This window comes from Terrapene carolina, unplaced genomic scaffold (assembly GCF_002925995.2).
Source record: "Terrapene carolina triunguis isolate 2854851 unplaced genomic scaffold, T_m_triunguis-2.0 Scaffold262, whole genome shotgun sequence".
NCBI lineage: Eukaryota > Metazoa > Chordata > Testudines > Emydidae > Terrapene > Terrapene triunguis.
Genome location: NW_020664613.1, coordinates 547,918 through 567,980, shown reverse-complemented (window position 1 = coordinate 567,980; position 20,063 = coordinate 547,918). Strand labels below are relative to the sequence as shown.

Genomic DNA, 20,063 nt, shown 5'->3' with positions numbered 1-20,063 from the left:
AATGTTTTCTCTGAAATGGTCAGCCTGTCGGTCCTGCCTGATGGACAGGAGCTGATCCCTTCTACCAAAACTAAATGGGCCATTGTGAGACATCGCAATACAAAGACTTTGTTAATTGCCCCTACACAGCCATGAAGATGCTACGTGCAAAAGGGCTCATCCCATCAGCTTGAATTCTGGAAGAAGAAAATCGAGATAGTGAACAAGAAAATTTGTAATCTCCTGCTGTTGGACTCTCACAGGGCTGGAGCTAGGAAACAAAAGCAGAGATCCCCGGGATCAACCTGGGTTAGCCCTAAGAGACATTCAGTGCTGACAGATTACTACAACTCTGTCACCTTTTGGAACCATAGACTGTAACTCATTTTTGCATATGTTTGCCTGCTTTAACCTGTAAATAACTCTCAATTTCTTTTTCCTAGTTAATAAATCATTAATTAGTTTACTATAGGATTGGCTACAAGCGTTATCTTTGGTGTGAGATCGGAGGTACCAGTTGACCTGAGGTAAGTGACTGGTCTCTTGGGACTGGAAGCAACTTGAATCTTTTGTGATCTTTGATGGATAGCAACTAACTATCACTAAGTCCAGCTTGCCTGGGTGACAAGATAGACTGGAATGTCCGTGACTCCATAGTAACGCTGTTATAGTGCTTCAGGAGTTCATATTTGTTACTGGGTTGGTGAAGTCTAATTAGAGAACATACCACCAGTTTGGGGTGTCTGCCCTGCTTTTTGACAGTCTTCCTCGAGGTTGGCACCCACAGTCATGAACGACTCCAGACAGCGTGACACCAGTCACCACTGCAGTAGAAGACAGCAGCCTTTACAAAACATGAAGTGACGTTGATTCTGATGAAAGGTGCTGGATTGCCAGCCCTGGTGAGTGAAGTCCTCTGTCAAACCACAGCACAGGTAGCAGCACTGGAAATTTCTGCATACACTGCCCTGCCCATGTGCCTCAATCCTGATCTGGAGACATGCCTTCTAGAGGTGGGGGTGGCAGGTAATTTACAGTCAATGGCCCAGTCAATTCAATGCCTGTCTGCTGAGTTTCAGTTGTGGGTGGCCTTTAAACAGCACCCAGCCGTACATTACACAACAAGTTTGGTGTGGCTTGGCCCATCAAACAAACATTAGCGATGAATGAAACCGGCTTCAGTATGTGCATTTAAAAAGAAGATGCAGTTAGGACTGGGATCACTACCGCCCTGCGTCCTTCCACTGCAAAGATAATGCCAGTTAACCTTGCTGAGTCAGCAGGACGATTCCTTGGCTTCTCCAGGCCTGCAGGGCTCACTCTCCTTTCAGGACATTAGCTGCCTGACCTATTCAGGAATGTAGAGCCTCCTTCCCTGTTCTAAGCCATCACTTTTGACTCCAGGCATAACTGACAAATAGGCATAATTGTAGGCCATTTCCATGCAAATGCTGCATTGTAACCAAGAAGAGGTAGAAATGGGCTGTTTGTGATTCCTTAACACTGTTGTCTACAATGGGCCACGGACGCCTTCTCAGCTGTTCCTGGAAGAAATGCAGAACCCCAGTGTTGGCTCAATTAGTTTGAAAGTAGTTGAATATTAGCTCTGTATCCCTTTGATTAGTTTTTTGTGAACCCTGTTGTGGGGCTCGCTGCCTTCTGTGTTTGTGGGTATTTACTAGACTCTGTTTTTAGGGACTCACCTTTGCCCAGATTTCTTTTTCTTTGTTTGTTCTGTAAAAGGCAAAAGCTACAACAAGCTCCACCACGTAAATGCATTTTATGTATTTTAAAGAAAACGAGCCGTTCTGTGCTTATCTCAAATTAGGGAACGGAGCAGCACGGGGAGGAAGAAAACGTGGTGGCTCTAGGCACGTACAGCAGCTCCAAGCGTGTTCCTCTCTTTGTAGGGCCAGTACTTGCCTAGGCAAGCAGAGGACGTGTTTTCCCCCCACACACTCCTCTCCAGTTCATGAGCAACTGCAGATTTGCTCTTGCAGACGTACCCTAGGGACTGAAGCTCTCATGAATTCCCATGTACAGCATCCTCCTAAATGATCTTTATAAACCAAGGTCCTTCAATCTCCCAACTTTCTTATTTGTCTCTGTGGAAATTCACTGAAGCCCTTCTGATCCAGCCCAAAGTTCCAGCTTCTGGGACTTGCCATCCATGAGTCAGAAAAGGTCTGAAGGCCAGCCCTGTTTCTTAGTGCGGTATGCCCTTCTGCCCTCTCTGGGACAAAGCCAACATACACTCTGGCTGTAGGCTGGAGCCTCACATTCAGTACCAGCGATGATGTACTTTTCCTACAGACAGACAGAAAAACATGCTTTCGCGAAGGGGAGGGAGAGGAGACTGACTCCATACAAATAGCAATTTATCTATTTTTGTAGTTATTCTTGGAAATAATAAACATGAGTTCAATAGTGAAAGATCACCTTTATGTGCAATGACAGACCCTTTGAGCAGCATGTTAATGAGATGGCCAGTGCTTTTAAAGAGCCTCACGATCCCAAAGAGCTGAGTTCCAGGGTATGCTCCTTTGACTGCACTTTTCCAACTGATTTTTTTCTCCTGTAGCGTATAAGGGAGGGCTCCGCTGATTAGAGCAGGAAGCTAAGAGTTAGGACTCCTGGATTCCATTCCCCTTTCTGACATTGCCTTGCTTTATGACTTTGGGTAAGACAAGGTCTATGCCTCAGTTTCCCCCATCTCTAAAATAAGTAGTGCTCCTCATCTCCCTGTGCACCCCAAATATAGAAGAGAGCCTTGAGATGAAGCGTTGGAGAACAAAAGGGCTGTTGGGGATTGTGGGGTCCAAGACTCACGGCAAGAGGGGGCTGGATGGAGCAGCAGTTAACCGATGGCTGTCAGATGGCCAGCTGTCACCACTGGAAAGAAGATCAAAGTCTTGTGAATGGGAGCAAGAGAAGGGTTCATATGGGTGTCTGGGAGGAAGTCTGGGGTGGGGTGGGGTCATTTAGCCTTAATCCACCTTCAAGTGCTGCCACAAGCTTAACTGCTGCAGCACAAACACCATTCTTTTGAGAAGTACAGGGATCTTGTAACTTCCTTGCACCCCCTCTGTTTTGCAGTTTTTCTCTGTCAAGATCCCGGTGGCTGGATTTATCCCTCAGTACATCTCAAGGAAAAGCTGGAAGGGGTGGATTTTTAAAATAATTTGCAGACCTGAGTCGCTCTTCTTTTTCTCATTTCCTATACTAAATGGCATGAAACGTAACTAAACCTTAAAACCCGCCCCTTAGCCGAGCGCCAATGGCCAGCTCTGTTGCTGTAGAGGAGTCCTTGCTAGCTGGGATGTTATTTTTCCAGGAAAGGACCACTGAACAAACACACACTTCCAGTTGGAATGACTCTAGCTGTAGATTAAAGTACAATGACAGAGAGCAGAAGTCAATTTCCCATGAGAGAGCACAGTGTGCATGTCTCCTCTGTAAGACGCTTCATCAGTTCTGCCTCACAAAATGGCAACTGCCCTTGCAGACTCCTTAAAAATGTAAAGATGAAGAATAGGGGAAGTCATAATAGGAACAGAGCTCCACGCACTCTAGGTCCATTTTGGAACGCCACAGTGCTCAGGAAATGGGCAGAGGATATGGACACAAGGCATTGGGGGTGTGAAATACATTCTTAACAGGCTATTTACACGTCTTATAGTGATAGACTCAAAGAGCTCAATCCATTTAGCTTAACAAAGAGAAGGCTAAGGGGTGACTTCATTACCGTCTATAACAGGGGTGGGAAACTACGGCCTGCAAGGTGTTTTAAGGTGGCCCACAAGCCGCACCATGCAGCTTGCCCCTGCTCCGGCCAGGGCACTGGGTTGGGGCCGCACCACGTGGCTCGGTCCCGCTCCGGCTGGGGTGCAGGGTCGGGGCCATACCATGCAGCTCTCAGAAGCCGCGGCATGGCCCCGCTCCGGCTCTTACGCGTTCCAATGGGAGCTGCAGGGGTGGTGCCTGCGGACAGGGCAGTGCGCAGAGCCGCCTGGCCGCGCCTTCGCGCAGAAGCTGGAGAGGGGACATGCCACTGCTTCCGCGAGCCACTTAAGGTAAACACTGCTTGGAGCCTGCCCCCATGAGCCTCTCCCCATGCCCCAATCCCCTGAACCCCCTCCCACTCTCCAAACCCCTCGATCTCAGCCCAGAGCACCCTCCTTCACCCCAAACCTCTCATCCCCAGCCCTGCCCCAGAGCCCACACCCCCAGCCAGAACCTGCACCCCTTCCCACACCGCTGCCCCAGCCCTGATCCCCCTCCCGCCCTCCGAACCCCTTGGTCCCAGCCCAGAGCAGCCTCCTACACCCCAAACTCCTCATCCCCAGAGCCCGCACCCCAACCAAATTTTGTGAGCATTCATGGCCCTCCATACAATTTCTATTCCCCGATGTGGCCCTTGGGCCAAAAAGTTGGCCCACCCCTGGTCTATAAGTACCTATATGGGGAGCAAATATTTAATAATGAGCTCTTCAACCTAGACGAGAAAGGTATAACATGACCCAATGGCTGGAAGTTGAAGCTAGACAAATTCAGACTGGAAATAAGGTGTAATCTTTTAATGGTGAGAATAATTAAGCATTGGAACAATTTAACAAGGGTCATGGTGGATTCTCGATAACTGACAATTTTTAAATCAAGCTTGGATGCTTTTCTAAAAGCTCTGCTCTAGGAATCATTTTGAGGAAGTTCTCTGGCCTGTGCTAAGCAGGAGGTCAGACTAGATGATCACAACGGTCCTTTCTGGCCTTGGATGAGTTTGCAATTAGTTACAAACACCTCTGGCCCCCGCTGCATGGGTTATTCAGAGCCTCACAATGATCCTATTTGTGGAGGGAAAGGTTGCAGGGCCCCTTGCAACAAGCCCTCTAGGCTAATGAGTGCAGAGGCCTCATGCTCTCCCCTACACAGCCTGCCAGCACAGAAGTGCTATTGTGCCTCTGTTTTTCTACCAAGGAATCCCCAAACAAACAGTCACGCGCTCCGCTCGGGTTCAGATGCACTTGGAAAAGAATGCCCAGAAATTCCTTCCACATTGAGGATCTCGTTTTTACACAAGTTCTTCTTTCTTAATCCTTAAACTGAGAGGGTTTTGGTCACTGGCTCACTCTGTCTCCACCAGGGACAATTAAAGAAGTTATTGGCCCAGAGGAAAGGGAAAGGAGGTTTAAGGAAGATCAGAGCTCTTCCTAAAATCCTGGAGCCATTGACAGGTATAGATTGGACTGGTATTTTGGCTAAGATGCTACACCCCACATCATTATCGTACACAATAAAGAGTGATAAATAGTTTCCTATTAGCCATAAAAATAGTAACGAAGGCTGCGAGCACAAGTATGCTAGTGGGATGTGGTGGTGGTGGGCAGGCCCACCGACGCGGGGGACAAAAGGGGCAATTTCCCAGGGGCCTGGGTGATTTAAAAGGGCCCAGGGGCCCCCAGGAGTCCCTGGCTGCCACCGCCAGCAGTGCAGCGGAGCTAAGGCAGGCCTCCTGCCCACCCTCATTCCGCGCTGCTCCCAGAAGTGGCCAACATGTCCCTGCGTCCCCTGGGGAGGGGGTCTCTGTGTGTTGTCCCCAGCCCGAGCATTGACTCCGCAGCTCCCATTGGCCGGGAACTGCAGCCAATGGGAGCTGTGGGGGCGGTACCTGCGGGCAGCGGCAAGCGGAGTCCCCCTGGGCCCCCTGCCTAGGAGCCACTGCCAGAGGGGTGTGCCGGTCGCTTTCGGGAGCTGCCCAAGGTAAGCACCAACCCCCCGACCCCCTCCTGGCACCCCAACCCCCTGCCCCAACCTAGAGCCCACATCCAAACTCCCTCCCAGAGCCCAACCTGCACCCCTCCCGCACCCAAACTCCCTCCCAGAGCCTGCACCCCAACCCCCTGCCCCAGCCTGGTGAAAGTGAGTGAGGGTGGGGGAGAGTGAGCGACAGAGATGGGGGGATGGAGTGAGCAGGGGGCAGGGCCTTGGAGAAGGGGCGGGATGGGGCATGGTCTCAGGGAAGAGGCAAGGCAGGGCATGGGTCTTTGGGTTTGTCGATTAGGCAGTTGGCAGCCCTACCGGGCGGGCATGTGTGTGAAAGCCCTAGGTGTGCCAGAAGAGTGTGCCTAGCAGCGCAGCCGACAGCTTGCTGGGCACCAGCCAGCGCAGGCGCAGCACCACCCAAACGTCAGGTGGCCCGCATCCGCACAGGCCCATTGACTATTCTGCCCTGGGGCCCAGAATTGCTGTCGGCGGGCCTGGTGGGCTGGGGGCGGATGAGATCATCTCTCTCTTGATGGACATGGCCCAGCAAAATTAAGAACCTGATGCATATGCCCAGCTAACAGCTTTACTCCTTTAGGGTCTTTTGCTTTCGGCACTGAAGGTACGTCCTGGGTTCCATCCCTGCTAATGGCTGTGGTATATGTTTGTATGTGATGTGGGTTCATTACAGCGGAGCTGTACTGCAGAGAGTTCTGAGCACATTTTGAATCAATAGAGTGCTCTCTGATCCGGCCACCCCACCACCTCCTCCTCCCACATGTGCATTTGGAGACACAGGAAGGAATAGCCCCAACTGACACTCCCCTTCTGAATGTGGAAACATTGGCTACTGAGATTTTTTTTTTTTTTGCTTTTTTTTGTCAAGTCGTGTGTTTTAATTCCCTTCCTTGTTTTTAGGCTTTGGCTCCGTTGTTCCCTCATGCTGGGATGGGTCATCATCACTGCAGTACACAGTGGCTTCCCCCCCTTGGTTGTAGTGCAAAGCACTGAAAGCAGCACTTAGACAAAGCAAACATCCCACCCTTGTGGAACTCAGAGCTTTCACCTCGCGGTGCCCAGTGCAATCTGTCCTGTTTTGGCAGTGACTGAAGGGCAATGCCTGGCTGACAGCCAGCGGGAACTGCACTGATTGTTTCGTTCCTGTGGACTGACCTGCAAACCGCACAAACCCACCGTTACATTAACTGGGCCCAGCCATCTCCACAGAGAGTCCAGACACTGAATGGGTCCTTGAGACTCAACCGCCTCCTGCTCAGGGTTAAGGTTTATGTGTGGGAGCTGCAAGCAGAGAGGATTTCAGCCTCCAGGGTTGTTAGTCGACCAGACACCTTTTACCAGACTTGGTTCACAGCTAATGGCCATGTGCCAAGAGTGAGATCAGCAGGGGCTGCCAGGGGTGTGCGTAGTGCCTGGTGGGGGGAGCTAGATAAAGCTGCCTGTCTCTGAGAGTGGAGCACAAGGAGACATGGGGCAGAGCTGCAGCTGGTTCCCTGGCCTGTGCTCTGTGGGCTGGGTGGGACAGCAGGAGGCAGGTTCTACGGAGGTTCAGGTCAGGAGGCATTTTTTCCTCTTGATTGCTCAACCTGCAATGTAACCCCCAGTGCAAATACAACAGCCTGGGGGCGAGCTCACTCTAACCGTAACAATACTGGAAACTTCTCTGAGTCTGCTGTAACTTATGCTGCCTTCTTCCCTGGGCTTGCGGGGGGTTGGATCTGACATAACTTGGAACCTGTACCCATGGATCCTCTCTACGGGAGCTTCTCAGGCTCCAGGGGCGTATACCAGGCACACGACATTCTCCCTTTTCCCTTCCCAAAGCCCAGGAAGTGAAGGGTAGCAGCGAGCCTTTGACGTTTCCATGTGTGGAAGGGATGTGAGAACTGGGACCACCTTGAGTAGAAGATTGTTACTGTTCAGGCCCCCTACTCCAGTGGTTACTGGAAATTTGGCCCAGTAAGTAATAGTAAATTGAAGGCTGTACAAGTAAAGAGCCTGGTGATGGAATATGGAATTTTAGTCATGTGTGAGGAAACACAGGGGAGAGGGGGGAAACACTGCTCCATCACCCTTGGAATCCAGGGACTGGCATCTTTTACAAGCTTAGCTATCTGACAGATTTGGATAGAGACTGTCCTTGGGCAGAGACAGGAACACCAAGCCCAAGGAGGTGGCAGAGACTTTGTGTGGGAAGAACAGACTGTCTAATAAACCTCTAGGAAAGGAGTGGCAGGTTACAGAAATCCTGCTGTGATTCCACCAGAATTAACCCCACAGCGAAGGCCAGCAGAGCAAGCCTACCCGAGGAACAAACGCTGGTATATCCAGATCATCTCGGAAAGTGCTGGTGGAGCAGTGGGAGACTGGGCATCTGTCTAGGCATGCTCTGCATGGAGCTTCCTCTTAGATAAGTATGAGGCACCCATTATTTTTGCCATTGTGTTTCCTGTATATAGTGTTCCTCATCCTATTTTTACCTATCTCTTGGTGCATTAACTTAGATTATAGTCATAAGTGTTAGAAATATTAATGAATAATCAGTCACAAGTGAGGTATATTAATATTTCTAAGAGTTTAGCTACTCTTCCATTAAATAGAGAGATGATAGGGTCAGCACTCCCCCATGAATCATTTACAGAGGTTCAGTGGAAGTATGTATTTAAACTACCCTCTACGGCAGGGGTTCCCAAACTTGGTTCACCACTTGTTCAAGGTAAGGCCCTGGCGGGCTGTGAGACACTTTGTTTACCTGAGCGTCCGCAGGTACGGCCACTCGCAGCTCCCAGTGGCTGTGGTTCGCTGTTCCTGGCCAATGAGAGCTGCGGGAACCCCTGCTCTAAGGAAATGCAAATAAGCCGTCACAGCTGGTTTTGGCTAGAAGGAAGCAGCTGTGACAATCCACTGCTAATTATCTACCATGAGATGTCAAAAAGCCTGGACTGGGAGCATTTCTTGGATAAACAAAGATGCAGACAGAGGGGTACTGGGTGTGGCAGTGCTGGTACCTGGCACCGGTAGTCAGGAAGCCCCACTGTTGCAGTAGCATGTGGCTTCTGACTGACTTAATCCTATCATCTGAAATGTCTTCACTCTGTACACCAGGGATAAGGGTGAGGGCCCGCTGCCCAACAGCCTGGCACATAGGTGCAGACTCCATGGGTGCTCTGGGGCTGGAGCACCCATGGGGAAAAATTAGTGGGTGCTCTGCACCCACTGGCAGCCAAGCTCCCCCCTCCTCGCCGCCTTCTCCCCCCCCCCCCCCCCCCCCCCCCCCCCCCCCCCCCAACGTGCCGCATCCCCATTCCTCCCTCTCCCTCCCTCCCAGCGCTTCCCCCTCCCCCCCACCTAACAGCTGTTTGGCTGCACATCGGATTTTCCAGGAGGGAGGGGGAGGAGCGGGGACACAGCATGCTCAGGGAAGGAGGCGGAGAAGAGGTGGGGACTTGGGGGAAGGGGTGGAATTGGGGCGAGGTGAGGGCGATGCAGGGGCGGGACAGGGTTGAGCACCCATGGGGCAGAAGGAAGTCGACACCTATGGCCTGGCATATGCCTCTGTAATGCTAATGGCTCAGCGAATGTGAAGGCTGCTAGTGCCTTTGTGATTTCGAGCCCAAGCTTGTAAGAAATTGTGTCTGTGTGCAAGAGACTCAGACCAAAAAGACACACAAGGTAGGATTACTGTTAGCAGAGGTGAAGTTATTGTGACAGAGAGGCCCTTTGGCAGAGGGTCCCCATTTTCTTTGCAAACTCCTTTCATCTGAGGTCTGACAAACTCACTACACCAAATACATGTCTTGTAGCATATTTATCCATAAGAGGTAACATGTAAGGTATCTACAGGAAGCTCACAATGTATCGAGACTCAATCATTGTGAGATACATTATTCCTTAAATATTATCTGTACATGCAACTATATTGAAAGTATGCTTTATGGTCTTGGAGTAAAAATGAGGCCATGGGATAATTCCAGCAGGACGGAGTTGCCACCCCTTCCCGGTTAGCCAATGATATAATACAAGGCTTAATTGTCTAGCATTGCTGCATCCCAAGACTAACAATGGAAAACCATCAGAGTCAACTGCAAACAATGGAAACTACTTGGAGGTAAAAGAGGAACATTACAAGAACAGACAGGGGATCGCCCTGTCTATGAATAGAAACAAAAGATTTTTCAGCATAACAGAAGTCGGGGAGAGGCACGCTGTATCCATTCACTGATGAAGCTTGTGGAGCGGGGATGTTTTTTGTGAAAGTCTGGATTCTGTGAAGCCAGCCAGTTCTGCAACAGACTGAACTTTGCAGGGGAAACCTACTTTATTAGAGAGGAAAGGTAACTATTAATAAGTGTAGGCCCTAGTTTGCATTTTCTGATTTTTGTTTTGTAGTGTAACCATTTGTTTCTGCCACTCTCTACTATCTCTATTCTTTCTTGTAGTAAAACAAGAGGAGGGTTATTTAAGTGCTGTACATTTTACAGGAACAGAGGTTTAAGGTAAAACTGGTAAACTGAGGCACACCGCTCCTTTGGGGGCAGAGGATCTGAGATTTCTGTGAGTACCGGTATCAGGGACTGGACATCACAGGGGAATGCTTCAAGGAGCTCAGGGACTGGAGTGCACCTACTGTTAACCTGAAGGCATGGACAGGCCTGGCATAGTCCAGAGAAGAGTGCCTGAAAGGGTGGTAGTGGTAGGCAGTCGACTCCCAGCTACCACCAGCAAGACTCCCTCACGTTGCAGGCAGGGGGTAACAAGGTGACTCACAGTCCTGGGTGCTCCGAGATCCCTCAGAAATATTATTATAAAGCTATTAATGCTGAGCACCCAAAAACGTTTTATGGGCCTTACAGAAACAAATGAAGACAAGGGCCAAATTCTGGCCCCCACTGTAGCTCCTTTATGTTGCTTTTCTGCTATGAAGAGATTAATGGTCCCTCTAGGTAAGAGATTCCCCATCATCAGAGCATACACAGTCCTAGCCTACCTCCCTGCAGCTCCTGGCATAGGAACAGGGGAGGGGGTGGACCAAGAGCATGGGAAGAGAAATGGCCAAAGGGCTTTGTGCTCTAGCCGTTCTGGTCTGTGGAGCAGCCCACAGGGCCTGCTCTAACTTTCTCCAAGGGCTGTCCCTCCAACACACTTGAGGAGGTCACAGGGCCGTCATGTAGTCCTTTCTTGGTCATTCTTCCAGCCTATAGATTGGAACAGCGGCTGTTGCTCCTTGTGTACTCTATATGCACCCTATTGGCCACCGCACCCCTCCATAACCCCACCCCCACAAAACACTTAATTAAGGTGCCTGGTGTGAACCCTCTGCACTTGGTTCAAACAAGGCACCTTAATTAGTCACTGAGAAGGACTGTTGCTGCAAATTGTGAATTCACTAAGCCCTTTTAAAATATTGGCTGATGGGTCCATACACAAGTTTGAGCATTCTGAATCCTGGTGTATGTGACCTTTGGATTTACCCCCAATACTCGCCGCACCTAGCACGTATGTTCCTGAAGATACTGGCAAGTGGCAGACCAGGAGTTGAAGGATGGGATACACCGTGGCAAATGGGATAATTCCAAGAACTTCCCATCCCATGCTAGGGTCAAAAACCAACCAACCAACCAAGCCAGCCCCGAATGCAGCTGATCAAGTGAAGATAGTCCACACACTTGTAGCCGCCACATGACACACTTTATAGTCACAGTGGTAAACTGCATTATGATGTCCACTGTTATACTCCTCTTCTCCTAGATGGGCTTCCCATCAAAAGCACCTAGCAGACATGATCATTACTTGGAGTACAGTGACTGATTTTTTGATAAGGCATTACAATTTCCAGGTTTTAATTTGTTTGAGTGAGTGAGTGAGTGAGGGGAATGGATGGGTTACACACACACACACACACACACACTAATCCCATCATAGGAAAACACACATCTAATTTTGTGACTTTGCCCTATCTGATTTTTGTTATACTTTTCAAACTTTTTTTCTAGGGAGGAGCCATGTGTGTCTAAACACAGATGAGAGATACCGTGCTGTGTATGCTCCAGTGTTGTGATACCATGGTGACTTCCTTTTGAAAAAATTGTAAAGAATGAATAAGCATCCTCTATGCAATGGCCATTGTTTCCTCTCTTCTGCCACAATGAGTCACTACATCCCATTTGATGGGTTTTTTTTAGCCAAATACCATAGCTGAGTAATGTTCGAGCTGATGTTGCTGAACTAAATACAATTGTCACCAGAACTGTAAGAATGGTGTAATAATAATAAATAATAATAAAATCACCTCTCCTGAAAAAACAAACTAACCCTAAAGGGGAGATATTTGGTGCTTTTGAGAACCTAATGTATTATACATTTTACATTGTAATGAATGGCTACTGTGTGTGTGTCACTGCCCTGTACTGGATAAAATTAGAACTATTCAACAACACATTCCATACTGTGAGCAAATAAGAGAGATGCTCCTTCAGTTTAAGAGGTAGGATCTTGTGGTTTTGGAGTTCTCTATCCCTGCTGTAATGGTGACTTTCTGAATGGTCATCATAACTGGGACGCTATAGGTGGCCAGAGGTTTGTCACAATGTAACTAGGGTTTCTGATTTTCAGGACTCTTTACAGAAATTGTGCCTTACTTATTATTAGCAGGAAGTCGCTCTGATTGCCACGTATAACGGTTTCCTTTCTGAAATGAACCAAAACCCAGTTTCCTCATTAGTGCAAAAATTGTAACCATAAATTGAAACAGCAGCAGTAGGATCTGAAATGAACAATGAAGGGTGTCTTGCCTCCACATCGTTCTGAAGAAAAGCGATCTTTAATGCTTTTGGCCTTTAATTGCTTGCCAATTCTAACTGCAAAAACAATAGCGAAAACACAACTGCAAATATTGGGAACGTCCGTCCCTTTGTATTTTGTACTAAACAATGATTCTCAGAGTCTTCCCTTCAGTTAGTTGCATTTTATCACTTTAAACTGAAATCAAAAAAGTGTTCTCTATAGAGAAGTGTATTACAGCTGAGTAAAGTAGTGGGGTGGGAACCAGTGGGAAAGGTGTTCCTGCACTTCTGACCTCACATGCACTGGACTTGCGAGGTCACGCCCCATGGAGGGCGCCTTTTCTACAGAAACACACCGGGGGCTGGGGGGAAGGGATCACACCATTCGGGGCAGAGTTCCTGCACTAAAAAAAAAATCAGGACTACATTACACCCCATAGCCTCATCATCTACTCCCTCATTAACCAGTTTCTTTCTCCTGCAGCATTGTGGATATGGGCATTCTTCCCACCGCTAGCACCTGCCTGACACCACAAGCCAGCGCAGTACTGCAGTCTGGCCTAGAAGCTCTCCTCTGGTGAGTTCAGCCCTAGCAGTGCTAACTGCCTGGGGGCTGGAGTAGATTACTGAGATTTTTCACTGCAGGATTTAGATCCCCTCCCTGGAATAGGCACTCCCTAGACTTTCACCTTGCTCTGTGGTTCATCTTGAACTTTTTACTCCTGGAACCAGTTGGAACTGCAGTTGCATAAGCTCAGTGGCAGGCAGCTCAGGAATGAGCCAATCATAGACATATACAGCAGGAGGGATGGATATACATTCCCTTGTGTTAGTTTTAGCTTCACACAAGCTTGTTCAGAGATATGGTATATGTGCTCATGGCTTTGTTTTCTCTGTACTGCACAGGTCTAAATTTCTCAGGAGCCTGCCTGTGTGCAGGGCCAGCTGCCATTTTGAGATCTGACTTTTGTTCTTTCTTGTTTTGTTGTTCTCCTTTAACTTAAAATTAGTCAGTCATTCAGACTGAAAAAAATATGACGATTCCAAACAAGTGACCAAAGGAAAGAGAGGCCAAGATCTTTAAAATGAGATACTGTCCAGCCAGACACGCATGGGCAAGGCTGCTTTAAATCGCTCAGTATTTGCTCTGAAGCACAAAGGACATGCCAGTCATGGCAGACTGCACAGTGTGCTCGAGGGATGAGACCACAACAGTTAGTGCCAGGGTTGATTGAAGCAGAGGTGGCAAGGGACGATGTAATAGGAGACAAGAGTGGAGAAGGAGGAGCAGAGTTAAGGGGCCTAGAGGGTGAGGACAAGAAGCTTGAACTTTATGCAGTGCAACAGGGAGCTAGAGGAGGGTCTCAGATGAATGTGTGTGAGAGTGATGTGATCATCACAACAAACAAAAAAGGTGATCTTGGCAGCATGGAGGTGATGCAGGTGTTAGGGCAGCCAAACGGAAGGAATTAAGCTTTCCAGGGCAAGGATCATCTTTTTGTTCTGTGTTTTTACAGTGCTTAGCACAATGGGAACCTGGTCAATAACTGGGGCTGCTAGGTGCTCTGGCAATACACATAATAAATAACAGCAGTCATGACTGGAGTTGCGATGCTGGATGAGAGTGTTGACTCTTTGGACAGAAAGAAAAGGATGGATTTTAGACATATTGCGGAGGAAGAAATGTCAAGATGAGACCATACTAGGCCACCACGTCCCCTGAGCCCCAATCTGATAGTGTTTTAAAATCAAAATGGGTCAATACACTAGAAGGTCCATTATGAAGTAGTTCCCAAGGGAATGTTCAGAAATGCTCCTGTACCCATGAAATTGCATATAACATTTCCTTCCTCACTGAATTTTTTTTTTAAAAACTGCAGGACTAGTAGATCCACTCTGCACAGTTGTCAATTAAAAAACAAAACAAAACAGCCCACTGCACATTGCAGAGAGGACAAGAGAACAAACCACACACACAGCAGCTATTAGTTACATCACTTAAGGCACTACTGAAAGGTGCTCAGACACTACAGTGATGAGCGTGGTATTAGAACCTATATAGAATAGAAAATTAACTGTAGTATGTTATACAGTGGGGCCAGATGGCAGCAGGAGAGAAATTGATGGGAGATATATAAGCCCCAGGATGATCAGAGTCTGTGGACTGAGGAGAGGTTACTACAGGTTAATTAGAGCTCCTGGAGCCAATTAAGGCCCTGCCAGAGACCTAATAAAAACCCCTGCTTCAGGCAGATAGGAGGAGGGAAGGAGAGCTGATTGTAGTTTGGAGAAGCAGTGTTGTTGACCAGAGGATCAGAGTACCAGGGGAGGGAAACATTGCTCAAGCAGAGCAGAGGGACTCCCCAGGCACAGAGGACCGAGAGAAACCCTGCCCAAGGGAAGGGAGGGTAAGAAGCCGGAGAAGAAGCTGAAGGGGCAGAACGGGAGGTAGCCTAGGGGAAAGAATTGCAGCTTCAAGTGCTCAGCTGCTGTCCATAGGGCCCTTGGGCTGGGACCCGGAGTAGAGGGTGGGCCTGGGTCCCTTCACTGCTCCCCTTCCCTTCCCCACCAGGGCACTAGCGGAGCTGTTGACACCCAAGAATAGAGGCAAGAGGCGGCGCCCTGACCCATCACACAAAGGAGAAACATGGGACCCACCATAATAGCGTTGGGCACTTGTCACATATCATTATTAATTCAGACAGTGGTGCTGCATACAATGGACAAAGAAAACCAAATCCAATCTGGAGGAGCTTTCAACGAAGGTCAGATAAAACTTGATCATCAACAATACAAGGGGAGATGGCAAAAGGCAAGGAGGTGGAAACCGGAGAGAGAATTAAACAGTTATTTAAGAGTCTATCATGAAACACTAACAGGTGCCACAACTGAAAATCAAACAGGTGATCTCTGTCTTACCCAAGGCTCCTTGGCAGATATCTGTGCGGGTGGCACCTCCAACAATAAACTGGGGATTAGAACACAGCTCCTGGAATGAAATACATAAAGTACTTAATAAATAGACATGGGATAGGCAGTGTACTTAAGATGCTAGAGAGCCCAAGTCTGTTCCTTACCGACAACTTTAGTTTCTGTATGTTTGCGGCCACGGTGTGTTATGATTAAGGCTGCGTGTCTGTCATGGAGGTCACAGAAGTCACAGATTCCGTGACTTCTGCAACAGCCAGCAGCAGCAGCAGTTTGGGTACATGTAAGCAGCAGCAGTTTGGGTGTGTGCAGGGGGTTGGGGTGCATGGTGGTGCTTACCTGTGTGTGTGGGGGGGAGGCTCCCACTGTCATGTCCCTGCAGCTCCTAGCAGGGCCGGCTCTAGGCACCAGCGTCCCAAGCATGTGCTTGGGGCGGCACTCTGGCCCTTTCTTTTTTTTTTTTTTTGGTGTGTGCCTGGGGCGGCAAAAAACCTGGAGACGGTCCTGGCTCCTAGGCGGAGCAGCCAGGAGGGCTCAGCACGCCGCCTGCGCCTGCAGGTGCTGCCCACACAGCTCCCATTGGCTGCAGTTCCAGCCAATGAGAGCTGCAGAGCCAGCACTGTGACAGGAGCAATGCGCGGAGCCCCCCTGGCTGCCCCTCCCCCTAGGAGCTGCAGGGACATGCCGGTCAGAGCTGTGTAGGGAGGCTGCCAGCTACGCCAACCCTCCCCCCAGCACCAGCGGGGGTTCTGGGCCATGCGCTGCCACCCACCTCCCCCTCAGCACCTGCAGCCTGCCCCCCCAGAGCACCCGTGGTCCCTGGCCCAAGTTTTAGTTAGGGGTATTCTTAGTAAAAGTCATGGACAGGTCACAGGCCATGAATTTTCATTTACTGCCCATAATCTGTCCATGACTTTTACTAAGAATACCCAGGACTAAAATGTACCCTTAGTTATGATTGCCCCCTCCATTGCAAAGCATATAAAACCATTACATAGAGAGGATACCACCGTGTCAAGAATGGAGCGGAGCGGGGCGAGGGGGCCGGTGTACCAACACAGCACAACAATGGGGAAGGGAAATCATGGCCAAGGAAAACCAGGGCAAATATCTGTTTTTACAACAGGCACAATTTGAGGCCTATACATACAAGATTTTAATGCCTAATCTTTGAAGGATCTTGAGACAGTTAATTGCGGAGAACTCCTATCTACCTTGGAAGGATTAACAGCTGAGAGGACTCTGCTGGGATCTGAATGGGTGCTTGGCAATTGCGGAGTAAGCACCAGCTGCTTTAAGTTGCCAGGGATGAAGGCTGAGTGGCATATTGTATAGAACAGCCTCCATGTCTTGGACAACTCATCCCTGTGCTAAGAAAAGCAGCTTTCTGTGGTGACAGATCAAAATGGTACCCAAAGCAAACATGCTTGTCTGCAGAGGTGATGTAGGCTCTAAGGCAAAATATAAGCAGCAGAGAAAACTTTGTACAGTGTCAGCCACCCCACAGCGGGTTCCCTGAGTAAACAGAGGCTTGGCGACCAGCCCCTTCATAAAATAGCATATTGATTGGGGTCTAGTTGTTTGGCTCTTACCCCTGAAGGATTTTTCCATTTGTTTTTGGAGCTGTTTCAATGTTTCTTGGGGCCACTTTGAGCCAAATTCCTCTCTAAGGAGTTCCTACTACACCAAGGATGAATGTAGCCCTCTGCAAAGGGTGCAGAATTCAGAGTGAAGCTTTGACTAGCTTTATTCAGCTGTACATCTACAAAAGATTGTTTAGTGCCTAAGTGGTAAGGGATGCTAGACAGCTGGCAGGAAAATATAACCTTCCTGTATCAGTCAGGGTAGAGGAAAGGATATCTGGAGAGGAAAGGGGTGTAAATAGGGACATTAAAGTGGGAAAGACTATCACGTGATTTGGAAAATGAAGACTGAAGCAAGCAACATTAGTAGGATGAAGAGAAGGAAAAGAAATAGGTAGTGATGGGGACAGAATCCATTGTAACAACTCCAAAACTTGACAGGTATATTTCACAAGAGACCTGTGTAGCTGTAGGCTGTGGATCTCAGGGTGGGGATGGTGTGAGAGTTGGGACATGAATTCATGCCTGTTTACACCTGTTTGATATGAACAAACCATGCTGAATTAGTTAGGTAGATTGGGAATGCAAACAAACGAGTCAACTAACAGCTGATAACAGTCCACTGGCACTATTACATGTAAAAAAAAAAGCTGTCTTCAACTGAAAAACATAGTGGGAGGGCAATGGAATGTGAATGCGGATTCTTACGTGTCTTGCCCTTCATGGAGTTTTGCACTGAAAACCAGCCATGGCTCTGGCTGGCTTAAATACTGGCTCCTGTCTTAAAAGTAAAAATATTTCCTGTATCGAACTCAAGATAAGCAAGATATCTGGCATAATTATGAAATCGATGTGAGAGGAAGATCAGGGCCCAAGTTTGTATCAATATAGCTCCCCTGGAGTTACTCCGGCCTTACACCAGGTGACTCTGGCCCTTGAACTGGACTGAATCTCTTTGACGTTCAGAGTTTCACTTAACCTTCCTGTTCATTTTTGTGCCTCAGCATTTCAAGCCCAGAAATTCCCACAGTTCCCACAAACCTTCCAGCTAGTTTTCTAGACCAAAGAGGTTTGAATAAATCCAAACTGAACCGCTGGAACTTTTTGGCTTTGCCTGTTACACATCGCTGAACCATTAACTTCCTGCATCTGCTCCCTCATGTCTTGGCTGCGTGACAGCACCATGCAGCTCGGAGGTGCCCCCCTTGGTCCATTAGCAGCGTGCTGCTACTCTGGGAACCAGTAATGTGTTTTCTTCTCTATGGGATAGGGGAAAGGTTTTCAATCAACAGACAGGCTTTCACTGCTGTGTGTGCTGAGCTTGGAAAGACTGCATTCATCCTCCCTGGCTAAGCAGCTGTCAGGTAGTCCTGCTTAGCCAGGGACCTCCAATCCATGTGACTTCCCCCTCTCCCTTTAAGAGTAACAGTTTCTATAACCCAGTCAGGTGTAATTTAATCTCTCTTCCTGCTAGAGATGGGCTCAAGCCAATAAATGTAGATCCTGATCCAAATCCCCAACCACTTTAGGGTAGTCACATCCCAGGGATTGGGTTTGGCTCATTAGTAAAGAGAAGGACCTAATGCAAAATTCAGAGCAGGTCTCTCCCTCCCTCCCTAAAATTCAGAGATTGGAGGTTAAGATCGGGGGTTGGGCCCATCTGCAGTTCTCATGCTGTCATAATGCACTGAAAAATCCAGCTTAGCTTTTTATAGAAAGTATCCTTTGACTCTTTCATTTAGAAATATCTTCCTCCCCCCCCCCCGGATTTCTCCTGGATATGGGGGCGAGAGGGAAGCCCACCCTTACCACTGCAGCCACCCCCCCACCAGCCAAGCCAGCACAGCTATTCCTGACAATGGCATAGCTTTGCCCTGTCCTTTACATCGGCCCCATTCTCTCTCCCTCCTCCCTGCTGCCCATGGGGCCCATCACGCAGGTCTCTTACCGTTGGTCTCTTCCACGTGATGCCCTGAGTTTTGTGTGAGTTTGGTCCCAGTTCCTTGTACCCCAGAGAAGAGGCAATCGCAGGGAAGGATGGATCCTGGAAGAGTTTCCCAGCCTGAAGGCACTCGTTCCTCAGCGTCTCAAAGTCCTGACTGAGGTACTTAAACGCCTTTGCGTTGGAGCCTAAGCCCCTGGCTGTTTCCCTCTCCTTAGCTAATTTAGCTGCAATCCCAGACATGTTTGCCTCCTCCCGCTGCTGCTGGGGTTTTGCTGCCGTCTGCTTTCCTGTGGGTAACATAAAAATGCAAACCTTCTAGCTGCTTAGCAGAGACGTGGGAAACCTGAAGTAAACAGCACCAGCAGTATTGGGAGCCAGAACAGCTGGTGAATCATCATCAGAGGGGGGGGGGGGGAAATCTGCAGCAAAAGCTGGGTGTGGCTCGTGGTTAAAGCTGCAGCTTCCCTCTAGTGTGGGCAGTGATGCACGGTGCCTGGATGTTAGCATCTGTCAACTAGTGTTACTGATAGTTCCATTCTTGCCTGTTTGGTAAGGTGGACTCCTCCTAACTGGGATGCGCCTGTCCAGTGCCTGTTATCCCCCTTAAGCAGATGTCCTTTTCTTTGTTTTTGTTTTTTAACAGCCTCCTCCCTTGATCAGAAGTCTGCAAAAACTGGCTCCCAGCATGGGAACAGAATCTGGGACCTTTTTGTTCCAAAGCACAGACCTCTGCCATTTGAACTAAAGGGGTGACCTCTTAGCAGGTAGGAATCAGCTCTTAACCACTGTGTGGATCAGCCATTTGAAGGGGACATGACCCACCTAGCCAGTGTGTTATACACTCCGACTGTCAGGGGGAGCTTCTTCTGAGTATCTGAGGTCCGCAGGAGTAAAAGTCCCATACCCATCACTTTCTCTTGATCTCTGGCCTGGGCTGTCAGACGGAATAAAACTCAAACCTTTGGGCACCAAAGCCCAGGCCTCTACCCTGTAAACTGAAGGGGATAAATGTACAGCCTGTACTGAATGTAAAACTTCTCTTTACTGCATTTCCTCAACTTCCAAAAC

General features: G+C 48.7%; 1 protein-coding gene across 1 annotated transcript in view; it reads right to left on the bottom strand.

The window, feature by feature from the left end:
- Positions 1 to 19,383, bottom strand: part of LOC112106431 (calpain-2 catalytic subunit) — a 50,675-nt gene extending 31,292 nt beyond the window's left edge. Inside the window, exons 1-2 of the mRNA XM_024199657.3 lie at positions 18,999 to 19,383; positions 15,459 to 15,528 (exon numbers count right to left, since the gene is read on the bottom strand). Of these exons, the coding sequence (XP_024055425.2) occupies positions 15,459 to 15,528; positions 18,999 to 19,295 (367 nt within the window). The 5' untranslated portion in view covers positions 19,296 to 19,383. The remainder of the gene's footprint in view (positions 1 to 15,458; positions 15,529 to 18,998) is intronic.
- Between the last annotated feature and the right edge of the window lie 680 nt (positions 19,384 to 20,063).